This window comes from Sorex fumeus, unplaced genomic scaffold (assembly GCF_029834395.1).
Source record: "Sorex fumeus unplaced genomic scaffold, SorFum_2.1 ptg000001l, whole genome shotgun sequence".
In the NCBI taxonomy this organism is placed as follows: Eukaryota; Metazoa; Chordata; class Mammalia; order Eulipotyphla; family Soricidae; genus Sorex; species Sorex fumeus.
Genome location: NW_026606058.1, coordinates 9,773,725 through 9,793,245, shown reverse-complemented (window position 1 = coordinate 9,793,245; position 19,521 = coordinate 9,773,725). Strand labels below are relative to the sequence as shown.

At 46.8% G+C, this 19,521-nt stretch overlaps 1 protein-coding gene across 1 annotated transcript in view; it reads left to right on the top strand.

Annotated features, from left to right (window-relative positions):
• LOC130032320 (leucine-rich repeat-containing protein 37A-like) overlaps positions 1-19,321 on the top strand; it is a 46,252-nt gene extending 26,931 nt beyond the window's left edge. The window contains exons 8-13 of the mRNA XM_056123927.1: positions 3,183-3,298; positions 11,532-11,687; positions 12,987-13,282; positions 14,714-14,821; positions 17,207-17,250; positions 18,831-19,321. Coding sequence (XP_055979902.1) covers positions 3,183-3,298; positions 11,532-11,687; positions 12,987-13,282; positions 14,714-14,821; positions 17,207-17,250; positions 18,831-19,170 — 1,060 coding nt within the window. The 3' untranslated portion in view covers positions 19,171-19,321. The remainder of the gene's footprint in view (positions 1-3,182; positions 3,299-11,531; positions 11,688-12,986; positions 13,283-14,713; positions 14,822-17,206; positions 17,251-18,830) is intronic.
• The last annotated feature ends 200 nt before the right edge of the window (positions 19,322-19,521 follow it).

Below are 19,521 nucleotides of genomic sequence, written 5' to 3'. Positions count from 1 at the left end.
CCTCGTCATAGGCCACCCTCCAGACCTCATAGCTGTTCCTCCAGAAGGGAGCATAAAATGAGGCCCCCATAACCATGCCACTGGACTCCGTGCCAGGCTGTTTTCACTTGGGGCGCCCCAAAGGACCCAGCCCCAGCAGTGACCTCCACTACCCAACTGCTGCCATGCTCAGGCCACTTTCCATATGCTCGGGCTGAGCCTCACGGATGAGTGAAGTCCTACGGAACCCAGGTAATGCAGAACTTTATGACCTTGGACTCCGGGCTTAAACGGTAGCCAGGAGCAGAGATCCTCTGCCCGCTTCCTCCAGTCTCCGGTGACCCACGGGTCACACCGATAAGCCACACCCTGCTTGTGCCAGATAATCTTCTCATCGGCCACCCTCCAGAAGGGAGCATAAAATGAGGACCCCATAACCATGACACCAGACTCTGCACCAGGCTTTTTTTCATGCAGGATGCCCCAGAGGGGGACGAGTGAGAGCCCTCCCCGCCCCAAGGGACCCAGCCCCAGCAACTGACCTCCACAACCCAACCGCAGCCACGCTCCAGGCCGCTCCCTACTTGCTTGGGCCGAGCCTCACATGAGTGAACATATTCCTGGACCGCACGGCTGCGACATATCACAAGACACTTCCTACCCATTCTCCATAATTGCCACACCAGATTTGATGGGGTTCAGACAGAAAGCAACAACTTACCTATCTAGATAGATAGATAGATAGATAGATAAGATAGATACCTCTTGGAGAGCACAGCAAGCTACCAAGAGTCCACCTGTACATCAGAGCCTGGCAAGCAAGCCATGACATATTCGATATGCCAAAAGTGTAGCAATAAAGGGTCTCATTCCCCTGACCCAGAAAGAGCCTCCAATATGTTGGGAAAGATGAGTAAGGAGAGGCTGCTAAAATCTCAGGGCTGGGACGAATGGAGACGTTACTGGTGCCCACTTGATTAAACCGATGAACAAGGGGATGACAGTGATACAGTGAATATTGGCATAATGGGGTGCGGAGGTAGCTTTCCGCCTCCTACACCCTTCCTTCCTGGGCATAAGAAACAAAATCATCTATGGAAAATAGGGAATTCTTTTGGATACATGACAGCCCGGACAGTTTTATCCAACATAACAATGTCGGAACAAAACGTACTTTACATTTTGATAGAAATCTTACCCGCTATATACAGGCTTGTGTTCCACTGCCATATGCCATGCTGAAAGGGAGAATTAGCTGGGATAAAGTAGCAGAGGTAATATCTTGCAGTGACTGCTCTATGTTCACTTGTATTAATAACACTATGAGTCTCACAGCAGAAGAAAGCATCTATCTTCTTAGAGCTTCCATGGGGGTCTAGATGCCTGTGTGGCTTAACCGCTTGTGGGAAGACAGTCCAGCTACCAACATTCTTCGCCGGCTGGTCACTCCCCTGGCGCCACACACAAAGAGGTTTGTAGGACTCGTAATTGCCATTATCATGGGACTCGTTGCCATCACTGCTACAGCAGCAACGGCTCATATTGCATTGAGGCAAGGATCTCAGACTGCTGAGTTTGTTAAGAAATGGCACGAGGGGGCTGGAGCGATAGCACAGCAGGTAGGGCATTTTCCTTGCATGTGGCTGACCCTGGTTCGATTCCCAGCATCCCATATGTTCCCCTGAGCACTGCCAGGAGTAATTTCTGAGTGCAGAGCCAGGAGTAACCCCTGTGCATCTCCAGGTGTGACCCAAAAAGCAAAAAGAAGAAAGAAAGAAAGAAAGAAAGAAAGAAAGAAAGAAAGAAAGAAAGGGCATCAGGACTCTCAGAAACTGTGGACAACCCAGTGACAAGTTGATGCAGGATTACAAGAGGAATTGTCCGATGTTACACGAACTGTTACCCTACTCGGTGACCAGCTACCGAGTTTAAGAAGACAACACACTCTAAAATGTGATTGGAATACTTCTGCATTTGTATAACTCCTGTACCTTATTATGAGTCTGAATCTCCATGGGAAAAGGTTAAAAAGTATTTGTTAAACCATCAAAAATATGACCGACAAAATTATAGAGTTGCAAACTAACATTCACTGTGTATTTCAGGCCCACTTGCAAGTCTGGGGACCTGATACCATTGGGGGTGGATTGTTGGATGGGATCACTCAACTAAATCCTAAGAAGTATATTCTAGTCCTTGTGATGGGCTTTATTAGTATGTCTGTACTTATTGTTCTGTTGTTTCTTTTTTACATAGCCTGCCAAAAATTCAGAAAACAAAACAGAATAGCCCAATAACAACACGCTGCACATGTCGTCATGAAGGCTAAGCTGGCTGCAAAACAAAAAGGGGGAGACGTTGGAGCCCGACCAGAGTCATGAGGAAGTTCCTACAGACACTGCCTTGCTTTCAGTGTCATGCTGGAAGCAGCTTGGAACTCTGATTGAACTGGGCAGGGGTCAGCATGTCATGATGCAGCTACTCCTTGACACTGATTGATTACGCTATGCTTTGTTTAGGCAAAGTTAGAGGGGACATCCTGTCTAGACGGAAATGTAGATGATTGAAATATGGGGATGGGAGGTTAATCATCGACAGAGCAAGATCAATAGCCTTTTGTCCACATGGATTTGGTGATGCATCCCCTAGTGTACTGTATTACAATAAAAGAAGGTTGCTGGGTTTGATTAATGCCATCTGTCTGAGAGAACTCTTGGCCCTCCACGCTACCTCATTCCATGAATGTTGCTTATCTCTGTGCCCCCGACTGATCACTCCATAGAGAAATAACACCCCAGGTTGTAACTGATGTTTTTTTATTGTTATCTGGGAGCTGAAGAGATAGGATAGTGAGTTAGGTATTTGATTTGCATGTGGCTAACCCACATTCAGCCTCTCGCACTGCCTATGGTTTCCCGAGCCTGCTAGGAATGATCCCTGAGCCAAGAGCCCAGAGCAACCCCTGAGCACCACCAGATATGACCAAAAAACAAAACTCAGTTTTCTGAGGGCTGGAGCAATAGTACACGCTTTGCATGCATCACCTCCCAGTTGGGTTCCCACCACCTCAGAGTTTGAGCAACACCTCATCCATGTTTCTCAGGAACTTTTTCAATAGCTGCTCAGTGGCCTTGACTGCCTCTTCTACCTATTTAAAGTAACCTCTTGACTCTGCACTTAATTCTCTGTGTTTCCATTCATAGGATCTTACCTAACCATCTAACCTGCTGCCTCTGCCAATTTAAAAATAATATTGACGTTGTCTACAAGACAGTCAAACTACGTTGTGACAGTGAATGTCTTATCAGCACACACTGTGGTGAGTTGGATTGCCTGCTGATAGGTTTTTAATTTATGTTTCATTTTTATTTTAATCACTGATGGTACATTTGAAGCTGATTATGGAGTGCATTATTTTTATTCAGAGTTCAACTCCCTATATTTCCATGAGCTATTTCCCTTGGCAAAAGTCAGAATCTCAGCCACATCATTACCTTCGCAGTATATGAATGACCTGAAGGTTTAAGAGGAATGGAAGAAAGGGATGGAAGTGGGAAAGGGAGCTATCATTCATGGTCACAACTGAGTGCCACACTCTGGGCAAGGTGTTGGTCCTCCAGATGAGAGCTCAGCCACACAATGCAGTTTGCAAACAGATTTTATACACAAGAAATATCAGTTGCCCTTTTCTTTATAGGACTGGTGTAGCTACCTTATTGCATGTGTTTTTATAATTTTATAGGCAAGTACAAGTCATACTATCTTATGAACGTTTTGCTTAGAGCCTGAGAAATTCTGGTTTTCTAAGCATAGGCTGCCACTCAGTCCTTCTAACGATGGATTCTTAGAGCATCCCCACCTCCAAACCTACTTTGAATTTTAACCCTTCAAATCCACAAAGCACTCAGGTGCCCTTATATATTTCCACATAGTAAGTTTACTTGATAACTTCCGCAATGTCCTTTTAGGGGCCCAGGAAAATAGATCAATAGGTTGCAACACATGCTTTTCATGTGGGAGGTGTGGGTTCAATCCCCCCATAAAATAATTTTCGAAGAACTGCTGGGAGTATTCCTTGGGCACTGCTGTATGGCGAATGCATGAGCACATGCGCACACACAACGCACACACACACAACACACACACACATATACACCACCCATAAAACGTATTTTCATGCCGGGATATTATGAATCTGCTTCGCTATCAGCAGTTCGGCACATCAGATTACATTGCTTCTTACACAAAGATGTTATTTTTAAAATCAACTTTTAACATGTCTATTACTCTCTTCTCAGAGATGGGCATAACAAGATTTACGAATCACCTTTCATAACATGAACATCAAACCTGGGGATTTGTGGGGGGGGGGCGGGGAAAGAGTCAGATTAGAGGGGATGTACGAACTGTGGTGTCTCAGCACTTCGGCGGTGGTCCAGGTAAAGTTCACTTTGTACATGGAAACCAATAGCATTCGTATTTTGTAATCATGTTACTTCAACTTTAATAATGTTATTTAAAGAATAATTGATCACTGATCACTGTCCTGCCGCTGTTCATCAATTTGCTCGAGTGGGCCCAGTAACATTGTGAAACTTGTTACTGTGTTTGGCATATCGAATATGTCATGGGTAGCTTGCCAGGCTTTGCTGTGTGGGCGAAATACTCTTGGTAGCTTGCTGGGCTCTTCGAGAGAGGCGGAGGGATCCAACTCAGGTCGGCCATGTTGGCTGCATGCAAGGCAAACGTCCTACACGCTGTGCTATTGCTCCAGCCACAAAGAATAACTAAACCAAATAATCTAAATTCAGAATAAAAATACTAATAGCATTTTTAAGTGAATAATAGAAAAACAAAAAGTGTTAAATGTGCCTAATGCCTAGATCTTGTGTTCCCAGTCTGGGACTCCCTGCAAGTCCATGCTTCTTCCTCACATCCCTTAACTCCCCCTCTAAATTTCACCACCACCAAAAGAACTTTTAATTCTCAGTAATGTTTGGTTGGAAAGATAGTCTAGCACTTGCCTTGCATATGGCAGACGTGGGTTGGATCCCTAGCATCTCAGATGATCCCAAATTACTACCAGGAGTGATCCCTGAGCACAGAGACCGGAGTAACCCCTGAGCATTGCTGGGTTTGGCCCCACCGCCCCCCACACCAAAAGAAACCCAACTGCACAATTTTACACTTGACCTTCAAGAAGTCAGAAACTTTGTATGGTTCCCTAGGTAGAGCTGGAAGTATTAGGAAGTAAGTGAAGGCAAATACACATCTAATAAGAGTTGTTTTCCCCAATTTTGGGATCTCCAATGTTATTTCAGGGGCCAGAGAGATAGGACAGCGGGTAGGGAGATAGTATAGTGGGTAGGGGACTTGCCTTGCACACAAATGACCTGAATTCCATTGCCGACATACTATACAGTTTCCCAAGCACCAACAGGAGTGATTTTTTGAGCAGTGAACCAGGAGTAACCCCTGAGCATCACCAAGTGTGGCCCCCAAACAAAACAAAACAAATTATTTTATAGATTTTCTCAACATTGCACATTGACATATACTCTGGCAAATCCATTAACCTATACTTAGACATCTGTCCAGATTCAGCAATATGAAACTGAGGGCTAATAAACAAAAGTATTAGTTGGTAAAAGTATTAGTTGGCACGCATGAAGGTACCGGGCAGAGGAACAAAGGCATGCGGGTCCCGGGGCTGAGATCTCCAAGTCTGCTCGGATAGGGGCTGAGCATCCTCCACCCATATCCTCCATATTCCAGTAGGCAGAAGTCACACCCACCAACTGGCCCCCTGGCGCCGTGTAATCCCATCAGCGGCCAAGACCCAGAGACTATAAAACCCAGATCCCGGAAGAGAACAGCGCAGAGTCTCCTGCCCCCGCGCCTGGCTGTCCTCGCCAGGGCCCCTAGAGGGGAGTGGGTTGAGTTTCCCTCCCCGTCCCGACCAGGGCTCTGGCAGCCAAAGACCTCCAGAACCAGCCACCACCGTGCTGAGACCGCTCTCTGCACGCATGAAGGTACCAGCAGAGGAACAAAGGCATACGGGTCCCGGGGCTGAGATCTCCAAGCCTGCTCAATCGGGGCTGAGCATCCTCCACCCAGATCCTCCATATTCCAGTAGGCAGGGGTCACACCCACCAACTGGCCCCCTGGCGCCATGTAATCCCATCAGCAGCCAAGACCCAGAGACTATAAAACCTAGATCCCAGAAGTGCGCAGCCACATTTGCGGCTGCGCAACACCTTATTATCTCATTCTAACTTTGGACAAAATGGTAGGCTACCAGATGTAACCTGCCCACAGGGCAGAGTCTGGCAAACTCCCCGTGGTGTACCCAATATGCCCAATACCAGTAACAATGATGGGGCTCATTCTCCTAACCCTGAAAGAGCCTTTAATATGGCACTTTTAAAAAATCTCAGGGCTAGGATGAAGGAGACGTTACTGGAGCCTGCTCAAGGCAATCGATGAACAACAGGATGGTCGTGATCGTGATCGTGATTAGTTGGTAGGTGGAGGATGGGTGCATTCAGAAGAGGATCTGATTTCTGGAGGAATTTCTTCGTTGTCTGTGACAGTAACCTATGACAGTAACAAGATTAGCACACCAAAGAGTTAAAGAGAAACAGCACCTTCCAACCCCCAGCTACTGTTTCTGGCTCCCCTGGTCCCAGCTGAACCAGCGAACCAGGGAACCAGCATGCAGCCTGGTCCTGGTGGTGTGGCCTCTGAGCCAGGGAGCCTGGCCTTTGAGCTAGGGGGCGTGGATAGGGGGAATGGCCTACTCTGAGGGCAGCAGTTATTTTCCCCTTTCCTAGCAATTTGGACTCATATCTTGACCTCCATCACGTAACTCGGGGGAGAATGTCTCGGCCATCTCTAATACATTAGGCCAATAATCCACTAGCTCATCCCAGTTGCACCATAATACCCATAGACATGTACAAGTCCAATGTAGAGGACTACATCCCCCGAAGCTCCACTAGAGGCCACAGAGGAGAACATGAGAGGAAGCCACAACTCCTGAAGGGGAAAAAGGCGACCACTAGACCGAGCTCACCCAGAATCCCCAAATTAACCAAGAGGGAAAACTCATAGTGAACTGTGGTTCCCACCTTCATACTACCACCACAACATGAAAAAACAGCACAGATCCCCACCACGCCAAGAGGGGAAGATGAAGAAAAAGGTCCAGAGGCCCCCAACAGGGTCTACTCACAAAAACAGTCTCTCCAATAAGGAATTCAGAATCAAAATGTTGAAGATGTTCAATGAACTCAAAGAAACAGTGGAACAGACATCCAGGAAATTAAAAGAGGACTTGAATGAAACAGTGAACAGGCAGCCAACAAAATACCGGAAGAAATGAGAGCAGAAATAGAAAAGCTGCAAACAAATGTCATGAATAAAGGATTTGATAGATGAAATAAAAAACTCATTGAGTGCCCTCACCAGTAGAATGGCTACAGCCGAGGACAGAATCAGTAAGCTTGAAGATGAGCACCAGAAAGCTTACAGACAACAACAGACCATGGGGAAAGACCTCAAAATAGCCCTGGGGTGAATCAGAGTCCTAGGGGATGAATCCAAGAGGAGCAAGTAAGAATCATCAGAGTACCAAAAGGACAGGGAGGCAACCCCAATGGAAAAGCCACAGTTAAACATATCATTGCCGAAAAGTTCCCAGAGCTGGAGAATGCAGGCATCCGGATCCAAGGAGCCCGAAGGGTGCCAAGTAAAAGAGACCCTAATAAAAAGACTCCAAGACACATCAGAGTCAGAATGATGGATGATATGGATAGAGACACGATCCTGCAAGCAGCAAGGCTGAAGAAGGAAGTCACATACAAAGGAGCACCCCGTACATTTACAGCAGACCTATCAGAGGAAACCCTCCAACCCCAAAGGCAATGGGGGGATATAGTGAAAAAACTCAATGAAATGAACGCCTCACCAAGAGTACTCTATTCAGCTAAACTCTCATTCTAACTCAGAAAGAATCATACACTATTTCATGGATAAACAACAGCTCAGGAACTTCATAGACAAAGCCAAACTTGAAAGAACCACTAAGAGGGCTTCTATAAGACAAGAAAACACCCTACAAGCACAACAAGTCCCTACAGAAAGATGGCACAAAACCCTCTAACAATAATCTCTCTCAATGTCAATGGTCTAAATGCACCAATCAAGAGACACAGTGGCAAACTGAATGCGGAAACTGAACCCAACATTCTGCTGCGTAGAAGAAAGTCATCTGAATGGTCAGAGCAAACACAGACTCAAAGTTAAAGGATGGAAAACAATCTTGCAAGCAAACACCTCCCTCAAAAAATCTGGGGTAGCCACACTAATATCTGACAACATAAATTTCAGGTTGAAAAAGACTAGAAGGAACAGCAAAGGTCATTTTCTGTTTATCAAGGGATATGTGTAACAGGAAGAAATCACACTCTTAAATGCATACACACCTAATGAGGGATCAGCTAAATGCTTAAAACAACTGCTAACAGATTTCAAGGAGGACATTGCTAGCAACACAATAGTAGTCAGAGACTTCAACATTGCCTTATCATCTCTGGATAGATCAACAAGAACAAAACTCAGCATGCTAGACATTGACTTTGAAGGAAGAAATAGTAGAGAGAGGGCTAATAGACCTATACAGGGCTTTACACCCCAAAAAGAAAGAATACACATTCTTTTCCAGTGCACACATAACATTGTCCAAAATAGAAAGGCCACATGTAAGGTCACAAAACCGACCTCAATAGAATCCGAAAGATAGAAATAGTATCAACAATCTTTTCAGACCACGATGTGTTGAAGATAGGAACGAAGCATACGCAGACACGGAGAGACAAATCAAACACCTGGAAATTAAACAACTCAAAGTTGAACAACGAGTGGGTCAGGAAGGAAGTCAAAGACGAAATCAAAAGATACCTGGAAACAAATGTGAATGAAGACACGAGCTATCAGAACCTATGGAATGCAGCTAAAGCTGTGTTAAGAGGAAAAATGTATAGCTTTGCAAGCATTCCTAAGGAAGGAAGAAAGGGCCTCTTAGATAACCTGACCTCACAGCTCACGATCTTAGAAAATAACCAAAAAAAGGAACTCAAGCCCCGCTGAAGGAAAGAAATAATAAAACTTAGAGCAGAAATCAGACATGGAAACCCAAAAAACAATCCAAAAGGTTAGTGAAACCAAGAGCTGGTTCTTTGAGAAAATAAACAAGATTGATAAGCCACTAGCAAGACTCACAATGAAAGAGAGAGAGCCCCAATAAACCGAATCAGAAATGAAAAAGGGGACATTGCAACAGAAACCAATGTAATTCAAAAGATTGTCAGAGGCTGCTTTGAGAGTCTGTATGTCATGAAACAAGATAACCTAGAGAAATGGATATGTTCCTGGATTCCTATAATCTCCCAAGACTGAACCAAGAAGACTTGGATTGCCTGAAAAGACCCATTCATATCAAGGAAATCAAACCGAAATCAAGTCTTCCCAAAAACAAAAGCGCAGGCCCAGATGGATTCACTAGCGAATTCTTCCCAATATTTAAAGAAGACCTTTTGCCAGTTCTCCGCAAGCTTTTCCATGAAATTGAAAAAAAAAAACAGGAACTCTCACAAACAGCTTCTATGAGGCACTTATCTCCCCAATTCCAAAAGCAAACAAGGACACCACTAACTAAGAAAATTACAGGCTAATATCTCTGATGAACATGGATGTGAAGATCCTCAAGAAAATATTCACAAATAGAATCCAACAACTCATCAAAAAGATCATACACCACGACCAAGTGGCATACATCCCGGGGATGCAAGGATGGTTTAGCATTTGGACGTCAATCAACATAATCCATTATATCAACAAAAGTAAAGATAAAAACCATATGATCATATCAATAGAAACATACCAATATTTCACCAGGAATACCACTCCTGGGAATATATCCCGGAGAGGCAAAAAATTACAGTCCAAATGACATCTGCACTTCTATGTTCATTGCTGCACTGTTCACAGTAGCCAAGCACTGTAGCACTGTAACGCTGTCCTCCCATTGTTCATCAGTTTGCTTGAGCAGGCCCAGTAACGTCTCAGTTGTAAGACTTGTTGTTACTGTGTTTGGCATATGAATACGTCACAGGTAGCTTGCCAGGCTTTGCTCTGCAGCCGAGATATTCTCAGTAGCTTGCCAGGCTCTCCAAGAGGGGCAGAGGAATTGAACCCAGGTCAGTCTGGTGGGCCGCGTGCAAGGCAAACACCCTACCCACTATGCTATTGCTCCAGCCCACAGTAGCCAAAATCTAGAAAAAACCCGAGTGCCCGAGAACAGATGACTGGTTAAAGAAACTTTGGTACATCTACACAATGGAGTACTATGCAGCTGTTAGAAAAGATGAAGTGATGAAATTTACATATAAGTGGTACTACATCGAAAATATCATGCTAAGTTAAATCAGTCAGAAAGAGCGGGACATAGAAAGATTGCATTCATCTGTGAAATATAAAGTAACAAAATGGGAGACCGTCACCCAAGAATAGTTGAGATAAGTACCAGGAGGTTTGCTCCATGGCTTGGAGGCCAGCCACATATGCTAGGGGAAAAGGCAGCCCAGATAGAGAAGGAAGCAGCAAATCAAGAGTGTTGGGAGGATCCTCCCAGGATGGGAGATGCATGCTGAAAGTAGACTATAGACCGAACATGATTGCCACTCAGTTCCTCTTTTGCAAACCACAGCACCCCAAAAGAGAGAGAGAACCAAAGGGAATGCCCTGCCACAGAGGCGGGTGGGATGGGAGGAGGGGAGGGGAGTTGGGAGGTATACTGGGATCATTGGTGGTGGAGAATGGGCACTGGTTGAGGGATGGGTACTCAATCATTGTATAACTGAAACCCAAGCACAAAAATTTGTAAATCTAAAATGGTACCTCATGGTGTTTCACTAATAAAAATTAAAAAAAAAGAAAAGAAATCATAGTTGATCTGTAAAGAATCTAACTGAGCAGCAAATATTTGTCCTGAAGACTGGGTACTTGGTCCTTGGGGACCAGTGGAATAATCGTATGATTATCGTTTGTGTGTTTGCTTGTTTGGCAGCATCCTCAGAAGTGCTCAAAGTTTACTCCTAACTTTGTGTTCTGGGGTCAGAACTGGTAAGGCTTGAGGGAGCGTATGGGGTGCTGGGGATAAGACCCAGGTTGGCTGCCTACAAGACGAGGACTTTATCTGCTCTACTGTCACTCTGCCCCCCAGTTGAATAATCCTAAATACATGTACTGAACTCCATGCCCTATTTATTCTGAATAAATAGCGATGATCACTTTGTTTCTCCTTCTGTTTTTGCCAGTCACAGATGTAAATTTAGGGTTTCCTGTGCCCCCCCCCCCACCACACACACACACCATACGGCACTTGTTCACTGATTACTAGTTTACTTAGCTGGAACTTATGTCTGTAGATGCTCCCAAAATTATCCCCAGTTATCTTTCATGATCAAAAGCATGCTCTTCCTTTTTGACAGATGAAGAAGAATACATCAGTAATATGGATGGGGAGTTCATGAAGGCTTTACTGGCCCGAAAGAAGAGTACCAGCACCGAGCTGACGATTGAACCAGAGAAGGCCTCATCCGAGAGAAACAGCCTGTCCCTTTTCCAGCACGAGCACCTAGACAACAGTCATCAGCGTGATATGCTTACTAGACTAGAATCCATAATGTCTTTGTTACAGGTTGGGGACATAGATGCAGAATCAACATTGTTATCCTTCATTAAGTTTCTTTTTAAAGATGTGCAAGATGGAGGAAATCCTCTGGCTCCTTCGAAAACCAGCACGGCTTGGATTTCTATACAGCCCGAATCCAACAGTGAAATCTACAATAAGGTGAAAAAAATCCATGTTCTTCAAAGTCTGATCAACGCAGAAATTCAAGAAAAAATCCACAAAGTTAGAAAGAAGGAGAAAACTGCCACACAGGTCCGTTCCAGTCTTTTCGGGCCCAAATTTATACGCCAACTTTTCCCGAAGATATTGGAAACTGTCGGGCCACCAAAGAAAAAACACTTAGGAAATGTTCAGGAGTGGGAGACGCAACCACTGCAAGGGAGCAGCATGTTCAGGGATCCCCAGGGCCAGCAGAAGAGGCACTTCAAAGAAGAGGGCACTCCCCTCAGCCAGAGGCGAGGGAAGGCTTGGTCCGCGGCGGGGAATATTGCCCAAGAAAGACGGCAGGGGCAGCTGGCCCCGGAAAGACCGAAAGACTTTATCTTGGCAGGGAGGCCCAGGAAATTGGTGGAAAGCTCCTTCAACGAGGAGTCATCCTTCATCCAGGAGCACAGGGCGCCGGCCTCCGTGCCCCTGGAACAGCACTCCATGGGCAGCCTGTCTGCCGCCGCTGCTTTCCAAGTGCCACCGGAGGACGAAATCCCATCCAAAGACCTGAAAAGAACTCTACGCGTCTTAGAGGATGCGGGTGCTCGAGTTCGGAACATGAAGGTTCCCAGCCCCGGGCCACTCCCCGGGAAGAACTACCTGTTTCGTAAACTTGACTCTCAGCTGGGCCGCAGAATACCCCAGGCCAGAGTGAACACAGCGACAAAAGAAGCAGCACCGCAGAGGCCGGTGCTGGCCAGGAGGCCTCCTTTCGGTGCAGTGAAGAGCCTCGTCAACTCCCCGCCGAGGGGGCGGTCTCTGTCCTGGAGACACCAGGACAAACCTATCATGGAGCAATTCCTTTCATTGCGCTCCAGTCGGGAAAAGAAGACCGCGGAGAGCACGCGTGCTCCAAACGGGGGGGATGCCAGAAGCATCGTGCCGCCAGAGAAAACTGCCGGTATCCAAAGCACTGCCCCTGAGGAGGAAGAGGGGACGGAGGACAGCCTCATGCCTGCTGTCAGACAGCCCAACGAGATGCAGTGGGAATATCACAAGGTGGCCACCGACATCGACTCCCCCCCACAGAAACCCGACCCCAGAGACGAACTTGAGATGCAGCTCATCCAGAAGTTGCGGCCCCTTATCCCCAACAGTAATGTGAGGAAGTTCATTGCCCAAGTAATTCGGACTCTGAAAATGGACTGCTCCGATCCCCGGGTGCAACTGGAGTGTGCCAAGGTGGTCCACAAAACCGGGCTCCTGATGAAGCTTCTTAGTGAGCGGCAGGACGTAAAGGTGTCCAGTGAAAAATGGGATACGGACCAGTGGGAGGCTGAGAACTACATCAATGAGAATACCGAAGGCCAGGGTGAGCAGAAACAGGCGGAGGCAAGTGAGGTGAGGACAGACTTTTGTTTTTTTAACGGAGTCTCATGCAGAGTGAAATAAGTCAGAAGGACAGACATAGAATGATTGCACTCATTTATGGGACGTAAAAATAATTAAAACTTACTATGAGATTAACACCCAAGGACAGTTAGAAACAATGGCCAGGATGAATGGTCCACGGTTGGAAGCCTGCCTCAAGGGCTGGCAGAGAAGGCAGCTGGGATAGGGAAGGGATCACTGTAACAATGATAGTTGGAAGGGATAGCTCTGGGTGGGAGATGTGTGCTGAAGTGGGTACAGGATCAAACATGATGACCTCAGTATCTGCACTGCAAACCATAACGCCCAAAAGGGGGGCATGGAGTGAGCGGAGAGAGTAAGAGAGGGGGGGGAGGGAAGAAAGGGGGAAAGAGGGGGGGTGGGAAGAGAAAGGGAGGAAGAGAGAGAGAGAGAGAGAGAGAGAGAGAGAGAGAGAGAGAAGTTCCTGCCATAAAGGCAGAGGTAGGCTGGGGGCGGGGAGGAGGTGGCAGGAGGAATGCGGGGATTTTGTTGGTGGGTAATGTACACTGGTGGAGGGATGGGTGTTGGAGCATTGTCTGACTGAACCTGGATCACGATCAGGAAAGCTTTGTAACTGAATCTCACAGTGACCAGGCTCAGGGGCTTCCGGGCTCTCAGGCCATGCCATGAAAGAACACAAGCAAGAAGACCAGGGTGTCTTGGCTCTCCCTCTCCTGCTGGCTCGCTCTCTTTTTTGTGGCCACACAACTTTGACTACAAGAATGATTGTCCCTGTGCTCGTTTGTAGAAAGGTAGCACTGTTCCTAGGAGAGGTAAGAAGAGGACCTAACACACCAGATAAATAAATTGCAGAAGGAAAGGCTACAGACAAGATGGCATAATAGATCTGGTGTGCTCTTTAAGAACATATTGGGGCCTAGTTCATGCCCAATTTAATCAGCTAATCAGTGACTGAATAAATAGCAGTACTCCTACATTTGAAAAAAAGAAAAAAAGAACATATTGGGGCCAAGGAGATAGTTCAAAAAGAGTCCCCCTGAGTACTGAGCGAGAAGTAGCTCTGAGAACCCTAGATATGGGCTGATAAACAAACCACCCCAAAATAAAACCACATACGAAATAAAAACCTATAGTCCACTCATTTCAGAGGATGGGGTTTTAGACTAGTAGAAGGATAACCATTCTTTAGAACGGGCTTAAGAATCCTTCCCAACTTTTTCTCTAATTGTTCCTGGGTGTTGAAGCGATAGTACAGTGGGTGAAGCACTTACTTTGCATGCCACCAACCCGAATTCTATGCTCAGCGTCCCTTTTGGTACACCAGGAGTGATTTCCGAGTGCAGAGCCAGAGTAACCCCTCATCATCACTGAATGTGGCCCCCCCAAAAGTAATGCATGAAAATAATTTTTATTTTTCAGCTCATAAAAGTTCCAGGATATGTTGTGTACCACAATCAAAAAGCAGTCGTTGCAATAAATGTGGCTGTCGTCGTGATAATATTGGTTTTAATTTTATGTCTCATTGAGGTAAGAACAGTTCATTCAGACTTCCAGGATTTCATCTGTCTTTATAATAGATTCAGGGGCTACAAATGGAAAATAAAAGCCCCTTTTCCTCCTACTGATGCTTGATTTTCCTCTTCAGTCTTGAGTAATGAGGTGTGGTTGCTTCTCATATTGCAAAGATAATCCCAGGGTTTGTTGAAGGGAACTGACTCCCAAGAGGTCCCTGTGGAAATGAACCCAAATAACAAGCTTTTCGAAAATTTTGAAAAGTTAAGAAGGCTAGAGATGAAACAAAAAGTTGTCTTCCTGTGCGCTGTTTGGGACTACATCCTGGGATGTTCAGGGCCTGCCCCCAGCTCAGTGCAGAGGGGAGAGGGGGTGTCACTTCTGGTGGTGCTCAGGGGACCTTGCAGAACTAGGGATCCAGCCTGGCCCTTCTGCATGCAAAGCATGCACTTTGACCATTCAGCTCTCTCTCTGGTCACCATATAGACTTTTTTCCCCCCTTTTTAAATCAAAAGGATGTCAGTGGTTTAACTTAACACTCACTGACATTCTTCTACTGATTACTTTCCTTGTTGACTGGAAGGATCAAAAGTGTAGAATCTCCACCCTCCTGGGACCTGATCCAGTGCAGTAGCTCTCATTAGGTTTAAGCACCATCTCCCTGGATGAAGTTAAAACACTGCAGCTAAGACTGGGGAGAGAACTCCGAGGGCTACTTTTCACGCTTTGTGTGAGGGAGACCTGGGTTCCATCCTCGGCAATGCATGACCCCACCAGAGCCACCAGGAGCTACCGCTAAACAGCAAATCAAGTTGTTCCTGCCTATTACTGGGTGGCTCCCAAACCAAACACACCCGCACTGCAGCCTGAGCCCGAGAGTAGCCTGGGCTACTCTCAAGCCTGGCAGGCGTGCGGTAGTTACTCCAGGAGCTTGCCTATATCTGTCTTCTGTTCAATGACACACCACTGACTTTTCCCAGCAGGAACATTAAAAAAGTGATTTAAGGGCCAGGGAGATAAGTCCAAAGACTCAAACTTCAATTCACTTTGCACATGGGAACCCCAGGTGCTAGCCATAGTGCTCCATGGTCCCTGAGCACCACCCCAGAAGTAGGCCCCGCAAGCACCAGCTGGCAGGAAGAGCCTCAAAAAATGAACAACAGCAACATGGGATGGAAGGGGTTTAGGATATAGGTTAGTGGTGTTGCACTTGTCTTGCAGGTGTGAGGCCCTGGGTTCAATCCCTGGTAGAACCACAACCACCAACAAAGAATTAGAATAAATTAGAAGCCATGGTGCTGACTGAGGAAGAGCTCTCTCAGTCTTTGGTATTTTTAAGCCGCTCCTTTGTGACATCATCAGCAAACACAGCTCTGATTTATGCCAACCACAGTACAAGGAATTTCCTGTATGTTGTCTGGTTTAATCCTCGCAATCCTCTAAGGACGGCATTAGCATCCCTCCAATTTCACTCTTCTTGTCGTGCTGGGTACCGACCCCACGTCTCCTGCATGCAAGGCAGGCATTCTCCCACTGAGCTACCTCCCCAGCCCTATCATCCCGCTTTCAAACATGGGGGTCACCTGCAGAGCAGCCCGTGCTCCTTATTGCACTGTTCTGTTTTATCTCCTTAAGGACAAAAGCACGGAAATGCTTCAGGTATTGAAATTTCAGTCTAAGTCGCTCAAAGAGTTGACATATCGATTTAGTTATTTATTTGGGGCAACAGCCATCTGTGCTCAGGGCTTATTCCTGGCTCTGCTCTCAGGCATCACTCCAGGTGGGGCTCAGGGAACCATCTGGAGTCCTGGGATCGAATCTGCGTCAGCCACAGTCAATGCAAGTGCCCCACCCACCGTATGATATCTATAGCCCGAGGAATAACATATCTCATAGGACCTTTATTGTTTTGGGTTTATTTGGGGAAGAATCATTGCAGATGCAACCACGTTTTGTCTCCTGTAAGACTCGACTCTGCTTGCTGCATTGATGAGGACTCCTCACTGGGGATGCAGAGTGGTGATGGGAGGACTCCTCACTGGGGATGCAGAGTGGTGATGGGAAAGGCATCAGACTGGTTCTTGACATTGTTTAGAAAACGTTGTGGAAAAGGATGTTTCTGTGTTTGGGTTTTGGCAGATACTTTTAATTTCCTACCTCATAGTTTTTAATTTGGATTAATGTGCTGAATTTCTCTGAAACAGTCACTAAACTGTATTCCTAATGTGCCCCTTCAGTCATGTGCTGTAGGAGAGTCCAGGGACTATTAAACAGGAGAGAATTCCTGTTCTCAAAAAGTGATATCAGTGGGTAGATACAGCAAAGTCAATGGAATTAATAAGGTTTTAGAGAGATCGGTCACCGAGATAATCATGATCATATTTTTTTTTTCCAAAACAGATTTATTCTTATAGAGCAAGACAGTGTAAAGATGGAAGATCCAGGTAAATATTAGTCTGACAATCTTTCACTTGCACTGGAGTGTCCTCACCCTGGTTCTTGGGGACCCTGGAGCCCTTCTGTGTGCTTCTTGGCCCGTGACCTGGGCCTCCTGAGTTCAGTGTTAGTGTCTTAGGGCTCTGCAAGGCCGGGCTGCTCAGTCCCTCCTGTGGGGTGGCTGTTACCTATGCCAGCCCACCTGTGCTCAGGGAGGACATACGGAGCCAGAGGCCAGAGTTGGAGCCTCATGTCCAAAGGCCCTTTTAACTATCTGTCCAGTAGCTCAGGACCACTCCAGCCTCAGTGCTCAGTGTGGTGCCAGGAATTGAACCCAGGGCCTCACACATGCAAGCCAAATACTTTACCACTGAGCCACATCCCCCAACCTCTGTCTCTGTCTCTTATTAAAAGGAATAGAGGGAGAATGGAAACTACCTTGCCCTTGGGAACACACTGCTGGTGATTGGGAAAGAGCATGGTCCCTCTCCCTTGGGACCTCTCCATTGACTTGGGAGCTGCGTTTCTTGCCTCCACTCAGCACCCACGGGCTCTGTACACATGATAACACTGCCCGTAAAGCGCAAGACTGCTCTCTCCTCTGTTCACACTCAAAACCCATCTCCGTGCCTCGGTGCGGTTCCTGCCTTTGATGCTGATACCTGTGGCTTCTTTGCTCACGGGCGATTGTCTGCAGCATGAAAACTAGTGGGCTAAAGGATTTGGCTAATTGCACACAGACATTTACTCTGGTTCAGCATCTGGGATAAAGCAGCTAGGACGATAGAATCATCTCCCCCAGCCCCAACTCTCGGTAAAGGGTGCCTGAGGGACTAAATCCAGAGGCGACCAGTGGAAAAGCTTCTGGACAGACTCTAATGCTTTCGGTGTGGTGGGTAGTTTGTTCATTGCACAGGGCATTTGCTGGGGCAATGGTGGTAACCAGAACTAAATATCCTGCCTGTTTTCCAAGCCAGGTACCTATAAAGGTCTCTCAAGAGTCTACGGGGTCCCTTTGAATGGACCCGACAAATTTCTAAAAATCGCCACAGGCATGCATGGAAACTTTGTCAAGGGGTCAGGGCCTAGTGGTTTGACTCATCATGGCTCCAGACCAAGGTAGTTTCCAAACAAGACCAGAGACCTCCATCCTAGGAAGGATGGGAAATGGGGTGGGTTACGAATCATGTGCGTCCGTGTTTTCCTCCAAGGACCTTCTTTGGATTATTGCTGCATAGAAGTTCAGTGGAACATGAGAGTCAGGTAACCACTGGGGGGAGGCGGCACTTAGGCAGGACAAGAGTGGGCCGGGGTGCAGGCTTACGAGCTCCCCTTGCCTTTTCCAGAAGGGCTTTTTCTGGCGAAGACGGCCCCTGTGGCTGAGAGACATGTGTCAGCCACTCAAGGCTACATGTAAGAAAAACATGGCACAGAAGCTCCATGACAAGGATTCCTCTGACGAGGATGAGATTTTCAATAAAGACGCAGGGTAAACCATGGCAACAGCTCCAATACCTTCCTGAAGTCAGGAAGTGATGCAGACGGGGCACGTCCCTTTCAAGAGCTGACTGTATTCTTCTTGTTCCAGGGAGCCCAGGGAAGTCATGAAGAGAGCAGCACGGACTCCTGAGGAGAAAGCAGCCAAGGAGACCAAGACAGCCAAGACTCCCAAGACCCAGGGAGCACAGGGGACACAGGCACCACAGCGCCCCCCACCACCAATTGTCCCCCTGGCACGACAGACCAGCGAGCCTCCACATGGCTCCCTAGAACCACAGAACGCAGAGTCACCACACTCCATCGGGTCTTCACAGTCCGTCGCAGCACGACAGTCCGTCAGGGCTCCACAGTCCCCTGATGCACAGCAGTCCTTCAGATCCCAGGAGATCCCGTCATCCCTGGAGATTTCAGTTCAAACGGATGAGTAAAAAAAGGAGTCATTACAGGCAGCCGTGGTGTTAGAGGCCCTACAGTGAACACCTCCTGCTTCATACCACCTGGACATTTTATTGTCTGAAGAGCCTCTTGGCAGCTGCTGTAAAATTCTTCTTTTTCGTATGTTAAATACATACATGCATAAGAGCAGTGATGGGCTTTGAAATTAACGCCGAGAGTTCATCGATCATGTAACCAATTAAGGCTGTTGGCAGGAAATGCATGACTAGAATCCCTCCCAGAGGTGGGGATGAGGTCCCCGAGGAATGGATGGGATGGGAGGAAGGGAGGCTCCCCGTGTGGTCCCCTGCCAAGCGCCCTCGCCGCCCCCAGCAGCCAAATGT